Raw genomic sequence first — 16,793 nt, forward strand, 5'->3', positions numbered from 1 at the left:
ACCACCTGAAAAGGGCACATCACAGGCTCTGAATGATCTTTTTCCTCATTCTTTGCTGAAGAGGCCACAGATGGCCAGGGAGTGAACTTGAACTACTCTACTCAGAAAAGAGAACATTTGGGCATACAAGCCACCATCATTCTAACCAGGATAAGTGGAATCTAAAAAATGCATCCCCAAAAGTATGGATGAAATATAAGAAAAAAGCTGGGAGTTTGCAGGATCTCAAATGGAAGGAGCAAAGAAAGGGAGAGAGTCTAAAGACAACCATGGTGCCTGCTGCTCTGCTTTCCTCCCTCTCCCCAGAGGGAGCTCTCTAGTGATGAGCAGTGTCCAGTAAATAAAAGCCAGGGCTCAGCACGCTGCAAGAAGTTTCTCCTCTCTGGAGCTGCCACAGCATTCTCTTTGCAAATATTCTGTCACTTTAACAGGGTCCTGTACTTCTTTAGGGGTGAACTTCCAAACCAGTGTAGCAGAGAATTTCCCCAAAACCTGGCCCATTTTCTCCCATGCTATGCATGTCTATTAGTCCTTGGGGGCAGATCTCTGAATGACCTCCCTAGAAATCTCTGTCCTGACTCTCAACATGGTATGGGGCCTACTGAGTAGACCTGGCAGACTTAGCAACAAGAACATGCTTTCCTTAACATACAGAGTGAATTCAAAACACTCAAAAGCTGTTGTAACAGGCTGGAGGGAGGAAAAAGGAGTGAAAAGCTGGGGAAAATCATCCTTCTGTTCTCCCTGGATAGCAACACTGAATACTCATCAAGTGACCCTCATTGTCCTCAGTGTTATGTCATAAACTAGCATCCCACAGTACAGCAACAAAGCAATCCTGATTGCTCTCCCTGTCCTGAAACAACCTCCCCATAAGGAGCATCTCTGGCAATATAGACAGAGTTAGGACCACACCCACACCGACAGACCAAGCAACATTGTGACCAAAGACAGAAAATGCCTGGATCAAACCTGTTTCCAACCTGCCCTGAGCAGATCTGTTGTTATCTCACCCCTTTGTGCCCCACACTGGGGCTGAATGAAGGCTGTCCTGGTTTAGGAATGCTATTCCCCAATTTAGTGCTCCCAATGAAACTCCAAACCAGGCTGCCAATCACTCGCTCCCTCTCTCCCTCTTTTCTGCATCAGGATGGAGAAGAGAACTGGAAACACAAAATAATGTAAGAACAATTTACTGGAAACAGCAATGAGATAAGAAAAGGAACAGCAATAGCAACCATATTAAATAACAAAAAGGATACAAAAGAGAGAGTGCATCACATGGAAAAATGCTTACAGTGGAGCTCAACCCCACCCACTGCCACTCCAACCCTGCCCTTCCTGGCTGCCCCAAAAATTAACCCTGTCCTGGCTGGAACAGGGCAATATTTCAAACATATCACCACAAATTAATATTGAGTATAATAAAGAATCATAATAAACACAAAATAGCTTTTGAGCATTTTTTATTACAGTTTTAGCTAATCGGAGTACATAGATTATAACAGTTTTTTGTACCAAGAACAAGTAATTTTTGCTATCAACTATAAAGCTCTGCAAATTTAAAAGTATTTTTACTCCTAAAATAAAAACCATCACAACACAGTAAAAAAAAATGAACTGTGGCCAGTTCAGCATGCCACCAAACAGAATCTACCTTTTGTCCCCAAGCCCTTCTGCTGTCATATCTTTCTTTTACCAGCAGCTTTTCTGAGAAAAGTAGTCTTGCTTTTCATGTCTTACCACAAAATCATCCATTTCAAGACCATCCCAAGAAAAGTGAAGGGGAACTAGACCTTCAGAGACATCAGGCACACTATGAACAATTGTCCCAAAGGCTTGGGAAGAAGCACTAATTAATTACCTGTCTTGAATATTTCAGCTGAAATGGCCAGAGCCACAAACTTGTTTTTTCCCCATTAAATGCCAAAACAACATACAAAAATATTTCTCCTGTTGAATTTTTAGATCAATTATTTTTTGCTTAAGAATCACATGAAATGCTTTATCCTGATCAAATATTTTAATAGATATGTAAATATTCCAAAGAATCAAACATTGCCTGAAATAATTTCACAGATAGTGACCAAACAGCACTAAATAAATGGACAATGTGCTCTTGTTCCCATGTTAAAAATAGAGGGAAAAAACCCTATCAACCCAATATACACAGTGAGAGTGACAAGTACAACCAGGCCCCTGTGCAGACATTTTATATTTCACAGTTTTTCTTCAAGTACAGGCTCATGGTAATAGAAATAAGTAAGGTGTTGTGGAGTGTTCTCTGACAGTGCTGCTACATTACTTTTGTCCTACACCCTCTTTTGAAAAAGCAATTCAAGAATTTAGAAGCACATTTTTTTTTCCATCCAAGTTTTATATGCAGAGGTTTGACCAAATGGAATTTAACTCTTCTTTTCATACAAAAAGCTTCTCATTTTCACTTTTGTCAAGGTTAGGGAAGGTCAAATGAGTAGTGTCAAACTTTGATAGTAATTACATTGGAAAAGAGAGCTGGAGCTCCCCAGCTATGATACAGGGTTTTACTTCACATTTTTAGAAAGATTCAAACATAAAACAGTAGTTGCAGGCAGGTAAAAACTTCAGTTGTTTAACAGGTTTCTATTTAATCTAGCGACTGAAGCACCACTGGAATTATACATTAGCTGTAGAAATTCTGTTATTTTTTCACAGGAACATTAACAAAATTATAAAAGTCGCAGCTGCACCTGAGCTCAAAGAGCCAAATGAAGTTGCAATTCTACTTGTTTATTAGCTGCTCAGATAAGGATGTTTTGTGATAGATCAGATGAAGAAATCTGATTGCTGGCTTTATTAGGAGCAGCAAACAACCCAGGGTGTGTCACTGCTTGCCCTGTCAGCCACCACCTGGGCAGTTGTGTGCTACATTGATTATTTGCTGCAAATACAACACGAGGCAAGATCTGCAGCACAAGCCCAGCCAAGCTAAAAACAGCCTCCTTTGCTACCAGGATTAAGAAAGTGACCTTGGCCTAATAAAAGAAAACAGAGTCTCTCCTGAAGTAATAGTGCTGACTCCATCCTGCAGCAAGAATTTAAAATACAGTTTGCACTGATCCTGTCAGGAACAGGTCACTTTTTAAAAGAGAAGTGTGCTAATATATATTTTTACTACATGTAACAGCTTTAAATGCCCTAAAAATAGTATGAAAATACTTACTAGGAATTATAGAATTTCTTATCCCTTGGATATATGAAAAAACCCATGCATAGAAAACTATTCTTTGGAGTTTACCTCACTCAACAATAAAATCAGCCTTATTCAAGTTTATTTGGCTACAATAATGCCAGAAAATAGCAGGAGTGATTTGTGATGACCTACAAGAAACTATTCAAAATTAGCTGCAATAGAGTAAGAGATTTTAGGAAAATAATAACCCTCAAGGTTAAATCTGTCATGTAACATACAGTGTGCCTCTCACAGAGGCATTTCCTCTTTTTTCTTTTGCTGAGACACAAGGCATACTTGAATTTTCATTTGATATTTTGCAGAGGCCAAGAAAATCCTCTGCTGTGAGCAGAGACAGAGAAAGGGCTGCTGGTCTCACACACACATGTAAACACTGCAATATTTATAAAATTAACCTTGCAGGGGAGCAACCTTAATGAAGTAACTGTTACCTGGCACTGAACAAGGTATCACTGACAGTTGTTCATTTCTAAATGGAGTACAAAGTTAAAAGCAGGGAGCTAATAAGGTATATTAAAAAAATATTATTATCTAATACTTATCAGGCTGGAAAACTTTCAATTACTATTTTGTGTCCCTAATAGGAAATTAAAATAACCTCAAGAAAAGAAGGGCTAAAGAAAATGAAAGTCAAAAGTGTATAATATATAAAAATACCAACTGACTACATGTTATGAAAAACATCTCACAAGATGTTACCACAAAACCGTCCCACATTAAACTCCACAGCAAGCTCCAGATCACATGGAAGCAAGAGGCATCCTTTCTGCCTCCACCACTGCAATCCAGCTCCAGAGGGTATCCTGTGAGTCAGGGGATAAAAATCATCTAAAAACAAGACAGGAAAATACCATTTCAGATCAGTAGTCTTCTTACATTAAGAAACCTGAAAGAACTGCAGTTCTTTTTTTTTTTTAAAGATTTTATAAGTCACAAGTAAACAACGACTTCATCATGAGATTAAGAAACCTGGTTAAACTATTTCAAAGACTTCTTCCATAACTCTTACCAGGATATATTGTATTGACTTTCTGGAAAATTTTCATATGTATTCACACACACCACCACACTGTTTAGTTTGACTCCAAGCCATCTAACTTTGCAAACAGAAGTTAATCCTTATAAATTAAAATTCAGACAGAAACCTATGGAAACCCATCTCATTAACATTTTTCCAAAACTTCCTGATACCAAGCACATTAGAGAGGAGCTAAAGGAGAAGCCCTTTAAGTGGCTATTGGAGCATCTTACCCAAGACTTTACACATGGTGCCCATGAACTGCACTGCTGTCACCTTCTCCACTTTGCATTTGCATCTGCATCTGTGCCTGCATTCTTGCAATCATCTCCTGCATGCGACGGAGCTGGAAAAGCAGCACAGAAGAATTCTGTAGCCTAATCTCACCTCAGAATATAATTCTTCACTGTCACCCCTCTAATACTTATTTTTACTAAAGAGGCTCACATATCTGCATTTTTGTTATCTGACAGGTAATGAATTCAGGTTATGGCATCTTCTTTTACTGCTCTTTATCACTGAGGAGGCTGGTATTTACTGACTGAAATAAACAGACTTTATTATTGTACTGTGGGATGGGATTTTTAAGCATCCCTAAGTGGAAGTCTCTGACATTATATGTATAAAAATTATGGTTCTGAAGTACTGAATTTACACTTACTACTCCCTCCAAACTACTCCTGTATCTGCCATCAAAAAAAAAAAAAAAAAGAATTATCAGGATTATTCCCCAACTCCCTTGCTAGGGATGACTTGGTGAAAGCAAGTATTAGAGGCAAACCATCCAGTGAGACACAAGCATGAATAAACTTGGTTGAAGCTAGGTTTTAGAGTATTGCATTTTAGAGTAACAGACTATGTTAGAAGTATCTTTTTAAATTGAAATCAGCCATCTGTTAATCCCATTAACTATGACCTCTTGCTTGTGTAGTAGATTCCCATTCATCCTGCCATCTGTGATCATGTTAGTCCCTTTTCCTTCTGTCATCTACTTCTCAACAAGGCTATTAATCTCATCTACCCTAGCACAGGACCTGCTTCAGGTCTCCACTTCAGCCTTTCTGCCCACATTTTGCTTTTCATTGCACTTTTTCTAGTCTTGCTATCTCTAACTTTTATAGGTTAGAGGAACAAAAAAAGCAGCATTAGATCTATGCATTATAAATTTGTCACAGTGGCAGAATGAGAATTTCGTTTCATTTTTTATTTCTGACAATTTCTACCATCATTCTCTCTTTTGCTGCAGAGCTGAACTGACTTTGTCCCAGTCTGCAGCTGTTAACTGTAGAAGCCTTACTCCCAGGAGGATGGTTCTCCTTGCCCACACACTGTGCATTACATCTATTGCTGATCACTACAGTGGAATCATGTTTTACCAGATTCCACTGGTTCCAAAAAATTCCTATTCTGAGTCTCCTCTCACCTCTTCTCATTCTGTTGTCTTAGTGAACCTTAAATAACTTTATATTGGCATATAACTTTTTCCTTTATGAATTACCAAGATCATATAAATATTTGCTCTAATGTAGCAACAAAAGAACAAAAATTTCCCCGTTACAAGAATATAAAGTTTTGTCATCTTACTTCTGCTTCCTTCTCAAGCAGAATCTGGTCTTTATTTACTTCTTCATCTTCTATTTTCCTAAAATAATATTAATATTGTTAGAAACATAAAATCATTAAGGCTGGAAAAACTTTCTAAGATTGCCAAGTGCAAGCATTAACTCACCATTGTATTCACCATTAAACCATTTCCCCCAGTGCCGCATCCACAAGCAGTTTGAACACTTCCAGGGATGGCAGCTCCACCACTGCCCTTGGGCAGCCTGTGCCAGTGCCCAAACACCCCTTCTGTGAAGAAATTTCTCCTAATATCAATCTAAACCTCCCTGGTGCAACCTGAGGCCATTTCCTGCTGTTGCATCACTTGTTACTTGAACTCCCACCTGGCTTTATTCAGGAGTTCCTACCACTTTGCTAATAGCTTTCTCCTACTCCATGCCACAACAGGGAAGATCTACTAATGGATCTAATCAAGCAAGTGCCATCAAACATGCAAAGCAAACAATCTGGTGTTTGTTAAAAAGTTAACGGAGAAATACTTTGTAAAAAAATCCTGTGTAAATAAAAACTTTGTAAAAAATCCTCTGTGCCCCAAAACCTCTGAGATCATTAGTGAGTACAGTCAACAAACACCTATTGTCAAGCACTCCTGGTAGCAGAAGTGCAAGCTTGAAATAAATTCACATGAAATCTACCCTCACTCACAGTAAATCTAACTACGTTCTAGTACCATTTCAGAAATGTGAAAGCAAGGGCCATGGTATATGGGCCACTTAACTAAAAAATATACAAAAACATGTTTTAGTTTCACATACCCAACTTAACAGCAACTTGAAATCCTCTAAAAATTGGATGACCTTAGGTCACATTACCTCTAAGGCCTTTATACACACCTGTTGGATAAGAGGTGCCAGAACTTGGGAAGTTTGGGGACTTTTACCTTGAATTTCAGAAAGCAGGATTTAAAATCAGGAGAAAAGAGCATTTTATCTTGCCTGTAGGCCAATGCTACAGGCAGGAAACTGTAAAAGGAAAACTCTTTTTGCTGAAAACTGACCAGACGTGTTACAAAATGTCTGTTAACAGCTAGATGGGCAAACTTTTGCAAAATGCCCCAAAGCCCTCAAAATGTGCGATTCGGAACCCTCTGGTGGCCATAAGAAGAGACGCAGCTGAAACACCTAAACCAGGAAACACACAGTTTCCCACAAGAACTCCCCAGCTCATCTTTACAGACCCTGCTATTTTACTTAAAAATTGGGTGTTTTGTCCAGTTCTCTTTCCAGAAAAGCTGTGCCCTAACCAAACCAGCTCAAAACAGGGCTAAAAGTCTGTGACTGCTACTATTTATGTATGTCATGTTTAATAAAGCATTTCTAAAAAGTTTGATCATCTCTTTTTGAAGGCTTCATCCAAATATTCTGGTTGTTAATTCTGAAAAAAACCCACACTCTTTTTAAGATATCAGCTCTGACCTAATTTGCAGATTTAAGACATTTATCACAGACATCTGTCCTACTTAGTACCTTCAACATTCCAACCCAACTGTGTTTAAGCCTCAGAGTAAAGCACAGATCTATTCCCACAATTCCCTAACTCCACCACCATTGCTTCAAATATTTTTTGTTACTCTCTTTGTGAGCTGGTCAATAGAACTTGGTGATGACTGGAATTACAGAGCTGCCCTTGGTTTACCAAATCCTAGCAATGTAATGGTAGGTGAGATACAGAGAGAGCAAAATACAAATTGAGAAGAGAAGAAAGCAGCATGTAACCATGAGATGACAACCTGCTGCCTCGTTTGAGCCTCTCAGAGCGGAAGTTCTCATAGTGAAGATCCTGGGTCACCTCCTGAAGGTCTTGCATATGGGTACTGGAGGAAGAAAAGTAATTAAAAGATAAAACATCCTTGTGTCACATCAGTTTGCTTAAGCAACTCTGGCATTCAGCACCGTCTTGGATCAATGTGCTCAGCATGCACGCCCACTTAACATACTAATGTAAAACTAATTTCAGTTAAATTGGTGCAATTAAGGACACAGAGAGGTCACCTCAGCTCTGAGACTGCCCTGACACAAGCTGTACTCCTGGGCGAGGCCTTTGATGAATCTGAGCCGGCGAAACAGAGTAGCAAAGACCAGGGGAAAAAAAAAACAACTAGTGGGCTTTCAAGTCTGCTCCCTTGCAAGTGTATCTACTTATTGATATATTGAAATAAGCACAACCTGTTTTATGTTCCAGGGGATCTGAGTAGCAATACAGAACTACATTCAATAAAAGAATCAGACAAATCATTATTTTCACAGAATCACTGAACAATTCAGATCAGAGAGAACCTGTGGGTTCTGTGTGGTCCAACACCAGCCTTAACTTAGCTCAGCAAGGTCAAGGCTGCTCATGGCCTTCCCCACACAAATTCTGAATGTGTCCAGGGATTACAGAACTCCTGCAAGCCCCCAGTGCAGTGCTTTATTATCTTGGTGATTGTTTTCTAAACTAGCATTTATTTGGAATTTTCTAACTTACATTAACATGGTCCTCAGCTTCAGGAAGTCATTATGTTCTGGATTCTCCACTTCAACTACACCCCATGGGTAGAGCCGACCTCTAACTTTTTTACCTTTTGCTTCAATGAGTTGATTGGATCCCACTACACAAAATGGAATGCTGGCCTGAAAGCCAAAAGTGCAAAAGTTACTCATAATGAACCAGGACAAACAACTCCAAGAACTACTCTTGATCTGCTCAGTGCTGCATATTATGATAAGTTCATAATTATTTTAAATTAAAGGTGTAAAATAAATGAAAGAACTGCTGCCACCAGCTTCCAAGCTAGGGAAGCCTGAGCAAAGACACAGAGACTCTGTGTTGCATTGCAGGTCTTGCTCTAAAGCCATCTGAGCAGTCTGAAAAAATACAATACATTATCCACGTATATAACTTATTAAACCAGTCACACCTTCAGGAGTCTGGTCTGCTCTTTAAAATCTTCATCTTCATCTGATTCAGCATCAGGCAGGTGATAAATCTTGATGCCATGCTCTTCTATTTCATCCAGAATCTGAATAAAAGAAATCAATATAATGTACATGGAGAATCATCTTTTTAAATCTTAACATAAAATTACTTAATACACAGTCTCTTAAGAAATCTGGATTTATCTTACTGATCCAAATTGCTCAACAAGGATTTAGTTTTAAATACTATATTTCTTCATGGTATTCAACAACTACTTGCCATGGACTTTCATACAAACAACAGTATTCACAAAAAACACCGTCCTTTGTGGAAATTGTGCTTTGTTAAACCTTTGCAATTTTTTTTTTTTGTATTAATAAAGGTGTTGACTCAGAAGTTATACATGCTTTCTACAGTTTAACCTCCTTGCTCTTACCTCTGAATTACTACTTGGGGGGTAGGGGTGGGAGTGTTTGAAAAACTGAGATATAGACACTACAAATACTTTTTTCTTCATGATTGCCAGTAATGGTATCTGCACCAGGAATCCATTTACCATAGAGCCCAAAATTTGCTCTTTAAAAAAGAATAATCTTTACTTCTGCAGAATTCTAGCACTCTAAACATACCTACTAGAGTATATTATATATAAAGTCTCTATTCCAGATTGGATAAAATAGCTAAAAGGATTTTCAGAATAACTGACAAAAATCATGAAGTTTTCAATACAAAAGCTAAGACTGGAGCATGCCTTTGACAAGTTAATTCTAACACTTCTTTCTAAACTTCATAGCTGTTATTAGCTCATGATGGTTTGTTGAATCCCACCTCCTCCAAGCAAATACAGCATCAAGTCCTGCATGACTGAATGTGTTAAGAGGTCTTGCCTCTGGAAGACAGAACTGGAATGCTTTAGGAGTGACACAGGGGAAGAAAAACAACCTCACAATCAGAAACATCTTTGAAAATCCCTTTTTTTTTAATGATCAGAATTCTGACTGGCTAAAAAAACCCAAATATAGATATGCACATCGTATATGCAGATACTATCTCTGCTTTGGGACTGATTAAACAGGTAATAGAGCAATTACCATCAGCAGATGTATTTAAATATTTTTCCAAAGTTTCAAAATTCACTCAATCTAATTGTAAATGTAGCTAGACTGCCATTTTGCAAACAACATTCTCAAATGACAATTTCTCATTTAAATACATAATAAAATATTTTACAGGATATCAAGTTACATATTAAGTGATGCTACACTGTGCATAAGATTATATTTTCCTCAGCTAGGACAGAGTAAGGTTAATGAGAATGCCCCTCTCTTCAGCCACCATACTGCAACAACCAAAGCACAACACATTTCTGCAAACCAGAACAACACTCACCCTTTTCTTTAGTCTCTCTCGCTCCTTCAGAGAAAGTGTATCAGCTTTTGCAATCACTGGCACAATATTTACTTTGTTGTGTATGGCCTTCATAAACTCAACATCCAGAGGCTTAAGGCTAAAATTAAAATATGAAAAAAAATGTATTTATTTTTACTCTAAATTACCAATTTATTTTCACTCCAACAGAAATGTCTCGCTTTACACAGAGAGAAAGAACACAGCCAATTAATGTCAGCAGTTATAGCAGTTGCTCAAGTAATGGCAACCTGGTTCTGAAAATTTAAGTCACCAGGCACAAACCAATTCTCAAAAATAAAATAATGTAAAAAAAAAGACAGAGAAACACCTACCCATGACCAAATGGTGAAATGAAATAGAAACAGCAATGAACTCGATTATCTATGATATGCCTTCTGTTCAATCCACTCTCATCATGCAGGTATCGCTCAAACTGCTCATCAATGTAAGAGATTATAGTCTTAAAACTGTAAAACAAACACAGATCTGAGGAATCACCAAAAAGTCCACAACTTTAGGACTCTTTCAAAGGTAATATTAAACCACTAAGATACCCTGCTGGTGAACCAATCTTCTATTGGACAAAAATTCATTTACTGATTCTACAGAACAAGGAAAATAGAAGAGCACACATCTTAACATTTTATTGGAATTCTAGAATAACAAAGAATAACAAGCTACTATGCATATTACATATGTATATAAAGATAAAATATACATAACCCAACCTCAGTTCTACAACAAATTTCTCTTGGGTTAGTGTTTATATCTTGATTAACATTAATCACATTTTTGCAAGATATTTTAAGGTTCTTGTTGCAAACTGATTTAAAATCATAAATGGTTTGCGTTGGAAGGGACCTTTAAAGATCACCTATTTCCAAGCTACTATCATGGCCAGGGACACCTTCCATTAGTCCAGGGTTCTCTTGAACACTTTCAGGGATGGGGCAGTCACAGCTTCTCTGGGCAACTGTGCCAGGGGCCTCAACACCACCACTGGAAAAAAAGCTTTTCTACATCAAACTTAAATCTACTCTCAGTTGCTCTGCTACTACAGGCCCCAGAATTAAGTCTCTTTCCATGTTTCCTGTGAGCCCCTTTGATATATTTCAAGACCTCAGTAAGGTCTCCCTGGAGTCTTCTTTTTCAGATGGAACTCCAACTGTCCCAGCCTCTCCTTACTGCTGTTCTGGCCCTTGTAAGATTTTCGTGGTCCTCCTCTGCACCTGCTTCATTAGGTCCATGTCTGTCATGTTTTAGAGCCCCAGAGCTGGATGCAGGTCTCACAGGAGCACAGGAGTGGGGCAGAACTCCCTCCCTCAACCACACTGCAGTGTCCACACTGCTTTTGATGCAGCCTGGGATACTAATGGCTTTCAGGAACTGCCTGCTCATATCCACTTTGTGACCACTAGTGTCCTGGTTCTGGCCCAGATCTACAGGAGGGGGCAACCCCAGAGAGGAGCAACTTACTGCAGTGTGCTGAGCCTTGGCTTTTGTTTACTGGACACTGCTCATCACTAGAGAGCACCCTCAGGCGAGGAGGAGGAAAGCAGAGCAACAGGCACCATGCAGCTGAACCACTGCCACAATCTGTGCCACAAACAGCTGCCCCTACACTGAAGAAGAAATCCAAAACCAAACCAGTTTGCTTTGTGAACGATGAAGAGGAAGTAGGGCCCTCACAGCAGGAGGAAGAGGCAGGGCCAGAGATAACCACCCAATTGCCATCCCTGTTGAGCTACAAGATATGTGAAAAGATTTCAGCTGCCATCTGGGGGAGACCCTGGCAACCTGGCTGCTCTGGTACCAGGACATTGTGGCCCACCACATGGAACCAGATCATAGGGAAGCTAAGCAACTGGGATCCCTGTGCTGGGATGTGGGCATTGACAAGGAGATTGGGAAGAGGACAGAAACTCCCAGCTCTGGTGGTGATTTCTGTCAAGCATGAGGGAAAGGTATTCTCTCAAGGATGATCTAACGGTGTGACCAGGCAGATGGAAGGCCATGGAGGAAGGTATCCAGTACCTGAGAGAACTAGCTGTGCTGGATGCAATCTATGGAGGTCCAAATAACCATCAGTCTCCTGTAGATCCCGATGAGGTCCACTGTACACAATCCACGTGGCAGAAGTTTGTAGAGAGCACACCACTGTTGTATGGCAACTCATTGGCATTATTGTCAACGAAAGAAGGAAAGCAAACAGTGCTTCAGATGACCCAACTCTGGCAACATGAACATAATTTTTTTTTCTTCCCTACCAACCTGCACCTCAGCTGTGGAAAGACTGTCCAAGATTAAGAACAGATTTGAAAAAGTCGAGAGGAAATGTTCCATACTCCACAGTATGGGCCAATCTCTGCTGTTGGGAGCAAACACCCCCATCCTCAAGAGACAGGATATTCACCACGTGGTAACCTGTCGTTTTACCTGCATGACCACAGAAAAGACATGAGGAAGTGGGATGGAAAACCCACCACTGCCTCAGCAGCATGGGGTGCAGGAGTTGAGAGGAAGTACAACCACCACAGGAAATTCTTCAAGCATAAATGCAGCTCCAATTTCCAGAGGGCATGTCCTCAGACAGAATAGAAGGGCTGTTGTTACTTCTGAAGTGTAAGGCTTCAGAACACTTGCAGTACATTGATGACACTATCATGTGGGGAAACATGGCAGAGGAAGTTTTTGAGCAAGGGGAGAAGATAATCCAGATCTTCCTGAAGGCTGGTTTTTCCATAAAACAAAGTAAGGTCAAGAGACCTGCTCAAGAAATCCAGTTTTTAGAAGTAAAATGGCAAAATAGGCACTGTCAGACTCAAATGGATGTGGCTAATAAAACAGCAGCTATGTCCCCAGTGACCAGCAGGAATGAAGCTCAGGCTTTCCCAGGTGCTGTGGGCTTTTGTACGGTGCATATTCCAGAGTACAGTCAGATTGTAAGGCCTCTCTACGACGTGACCCAGAAGAAGCATGATTTCAAGTGGGGTCCTGAACAACAACAAGCTTTTGAACAAATGAAACAGGAGATTGTTCATGCAGCAGCCCTTGGGCTCACCAGGACAGGACATGTGGTCTTGAAGCTAAATTTCACTTTATTGGGAGATTTAATTTCCAAAATTATGGGGAAAGGCAGAGATTGCCTTGAGGTTCAGGAGTTTGAGCGATGGGGGAAAAGAGATTACCATTGAAAACTGATTGCTATTGATCTCAAGATTACTTCTCAGTATTTACTATAATGTAAATATGTAAAAAAACCTAAACAAAACAACCAACCAAACAAAATCTAAGATGATGAAAAGCACTTAAAAATTAGTCACAGAATCTGAGAATGCTCAAGTGAATGTGGACAAGATCTAGGTGTGGATTTTTGCTTGCTCTGAAGGTGCATTTACTTTCTCAGAGTATTATTGAGACTCAAGGTCACTGTTCACTTAAAGCTCTTTCGAGCAAAATGGAAGTAAACAAAGAAAGAAAAAGTGTCACAAAATTTATTTCAAGTTGTGTTGAAGTTATCGATGCCTCTTCACATGTACTGGAATTAATTTGTAACACCGAAATGAAGCTTCCTCAAAATTTGTAAACAAAAAAATCCCACCTCAAATTTAGCATTTCACAGACACACAGCACACTTGCACCCCCCAGGACAGGTAAGAAATCTGTGTCAGCCTCCATAGATAGATCAAGAGATGTTCTCTGTGCACGTACCAGTCTCGACAGTTGATGGCATCCCCATATCCCGGTGTATCCACAACCGTGAGCCGCAGCTTCACGCCCCTCTCTTCAATTTCAACTGTTGAGGCTTCAATCTGCACAGTGCGTTCAATCTTATCTGAAAGACAACAAACTCCATCTTGCAGAATCCAGTCTCTAAGACCATGTCATTTTGAGATAAGCTCCAAAGATTAATTGGCAGATAAAACAGCATAAATATTATTCTATCGATTACATTCTAAGGCCTGATAACAAAAAGACAGAGTACATAAATTCTTTCAATGTTGTTAGAGGGCTGTATGAGATTTCATACTTTTCTTAAAAATAATGTAGAAATTAAGGCAAAAGGGACTGAGACAAAACCAGTGGTAGTGGGACAACAATACAAAATAATATGTAATGGATTTTTTTCTTAAGGCTGGAAGTTATAAGTAATCATCAGGTAACATGATAAAACCATTAAAACAAGTCATTCAACAGGTAGCAAAAAGAGCAAAATTACATCTTTTTTTTAATTACAATATTCTCTTTTGCTGGATTATTGCATACCTTGAGTAACATAGCAAAAATAGGACAAGGAAAAAAAGAAGAATAGGAAGTGAAGTTCTCATTCACTAAATATCAATCTATAGCAAATGAATTAAGGTGCAAGCAGGTATAAACAATTCATATGTTTACAATTGCAACAGATTAAGAATGAAATAAATTCTCTGATTGTTTTAGCTGATTGTTTATCTTACCGTGACACAAAGACTTTTTAAGCAAAAGAAGGGATCAAATTTCTAGGTGTTAATACGAATACACCCAAGGACTAAATAACAAAGACCTGGTAGACGTCCTGGGTGCAGAGGAAAATGGTTTTTTTATCAAACAGCTCAAGTGTCAGGAAATACATTAGAAACTATTACAGCTAGAAATCACTGCTGGCTTTTACCAAAACTCAAAGCTAAATGCAGTTATTGAATTTTATTTAATGCATTCAACTCCAAAAACCATTGAGCCAAAGATGTATTTACCAGCAGCTCCTGGGATTATCCTTTCTGGGTAGAGATCTGTCAGGAAGAGGCTGTTTATTAATGTAGATTTTCCTAATCCAGATTCACCTGCAATTCAATATAAAGATAAATTCAACATATTTACATAAATAATTTCAAGAGTATCTGACAGTATTATCTGACTACAGATTTTGTCATATTTCTTTCAAATAAAGAATTTACAAGTTCTAAATTTGGATTAGCCAAGTTTACACAAAAAGGTTGAAAAACAATTTTTACATCTTGGCTTTTTAATGCACTTTCCCAGAGCTTTCACTGTAATTAATGCTGCTAGTCAAGTGGAGTTGTGACCCACTTAGACTTAAGATTTTCCATTTCATGTCTCCTGATTTAAGACATGCTTTTCTGTTATCAGTCCAGAATGTGAAATATCATAACCAGTGAGAAGCTATATCCTGTCAAGGCTTTATCATCAATTTAAACAATGAAAAATGCATTGCTGAACTTCTGTACAGCCAGGCAACATAAAGCAGGATTTATTTCTGGTTTTTATGCCAATATGGCAAACAAGAACTCAAAGCAAGAGGAATATGGCCACTGAGCAATTTTTTTATACTGAAGAACTTGGGGATTACCAAATTGTACCATAAGTATATTTTTGTTCTAGAGATACTGACGGCCATAAGGAAAATTTAGACTCATTAAAAATCAAGATTTTAATCAGAACAAATGTTTATAGCATAAAAAAGAGCAGCAACTTGAAATGCTCAGTACTGAGTTCACTGAAGAGATCTTTTTCTAGAATTTTAGTTTTACTTCAGGTGTTGATAGGATTAAATTGTAAAAAATAAATGTTAAAAAATGATGGGCCACAGAATCTCTGACTAACACTGCAATATGAATCTGACAAAAATGTCTAAACAACAGGAAAAAAAGGATGGAAACTGTTTTAAATGAAGATTTGAGTAGGAGCTGCCAGTTTTTAATGCCTTACAGAATGCAGCTTTCAAGATCAGATTGTGCCAGTGCAGCCTGCACCAGTGAAGGTGACATGCACCCAGAGTAACTCAACAGTCACATGGAATTATTTCAGCAAAACCAGAAAAGTATGATTTCATCCAATGCCACATTCCACTCTTTCAGTATGGGTAAATATTACACATAAACCAAATCAGTTTTCATAGTCACTGTCAATGATTATATTGGCTACAGTAGTTTAGTGACTCCTATGTGAAATAACTATTTAGATGTAGTCATAGCTTAATAATGAGAACAAACCTAAAAATAAACACAAGTGTCTGGGATTTCTTTAGGAGCAACACAGCCAAGCAGCCAAATTCTTATAAACTCCAGCTCATATTTTCAGATATCACAGTAAACAATAGCAGGGAAAAAAAAACATAACCAAAAGCTGTGCAAAAAAGCAAAATCAGTGATTAGGATTCTGTCAGCACAGGCAGCTTTTAAAGTATTTTCTTGCTCAGAAATGAAAGAGGATGGCAATTTAATGAAAAATGATAGTTCAAAACAGGCACTGTGACACAGCCCACAAAAGAACATACTTAAACTCCATGCATATTTGAACAGAAAGAATTCACATTCCAAACTGTTGAAATAATCAACAATTTAAAGCACAGTTTATTTTATCTTACATCAGCTGCCTCCCTCTGCTAGTGTATCTTAAAATACCACTCCAGATTTTCAATGAAATTATTTTTTCCGAGTCCTCTTCCCTTCGTTTTCATTTATCCCTTAAAATATTGGCAGGCAACAACAGTAAAGTTCCATTTCACTCCAACATGGGTGGATTAATTTTCTTTCGGTTACTCTTACACCATATCATTTCCCCTCTATTTCTACTTTACAAGATACTAGAAACAACTGTTGGTCTATATAATTT

At 38.6% G+C, this 16,793-nt stretch overlaps 1 protein-coding gene across 6 annotated transcripts in view; it reads right to left on the reverse strand.

Moving 5' to 3' along the window:
- The window catches only part of SEPTIN2 (septin 2), a 35,538-nt gene that overhangs the window by 13,573 nt on the left and 5,172 nt on the right, over nucleotides 1-16,793 (reverse strand). For 4 of the 6 annotated variants that reach the window (XM_053986095.1, XM_053986096.1, XM_053986097.1 and 1 more), the window contains exons 4-13: nucleotides 14,915-15,001; nucleotides 13,893-14,016; nucleotides 10,514-10,648; nucleotides 10,161-10,278; nucleotides 8,773-8,874; nucleotides 8,340-8,485; nucleotides 7,603-7,686; nucleotides 5,835-5,892; nucleotides 4,484-4,596; nucleotides 1,450-4,060 (exon numbers count right to left, since the gene is read on the reverse strand). In XM_053986095.1, coding sequence (XP_053842070.1) covers nucleotides 4,492-4,596; nucleotides 5,835-5,892; nucleotides 7,603-7,686; nucleotides 8,340-8,485; nucleotides 8,773-8,874; nucleotides 10,161-10,278; nucleotides 10,514-10,648; nucleotides 13,893-14,016; nucleotides 14,915-15,001 — 959 coding nt within the window. In that variant the 3' untranslated portion in view covers nucleotides 1,450-4,060; nucleotides 4,484-4,491. Of the gene's footprint in view, nucleotides 1-1,449; nucleotides 4,061-4,483; nucleotides 4,597-5,834; nucleotides 5,893-7,602; nucleotides 7,687-8,339; nucleotides 8,486-8,772; nucleotides 8,875-10,160; nucleotides 10,279-10,513; nucleotides 10,649-13,892; nucleotides 14,017-14,914; nucleotides 15,002-16,793 lie in introns of those variants that run through there. The other 2 variants (XM_053986093.1, XM_053986094.1) reach the window with 2 other exon arrangements.

This window comes from Vidua macroura, chromosome 10 (assembly GCF_024509145.1).
Source record: "Vidua macroura isolate BioBank_ID:100142 chromosome 10, ASM2450914v1, whole genome shotgun sequence".
Taxonomy (NCBI): domain Eukaryota; kingdom Metazoa; phylum Chordata; class Aves; order Passeriformes; family Viduidae; genus Vidua; species Vidua macroura.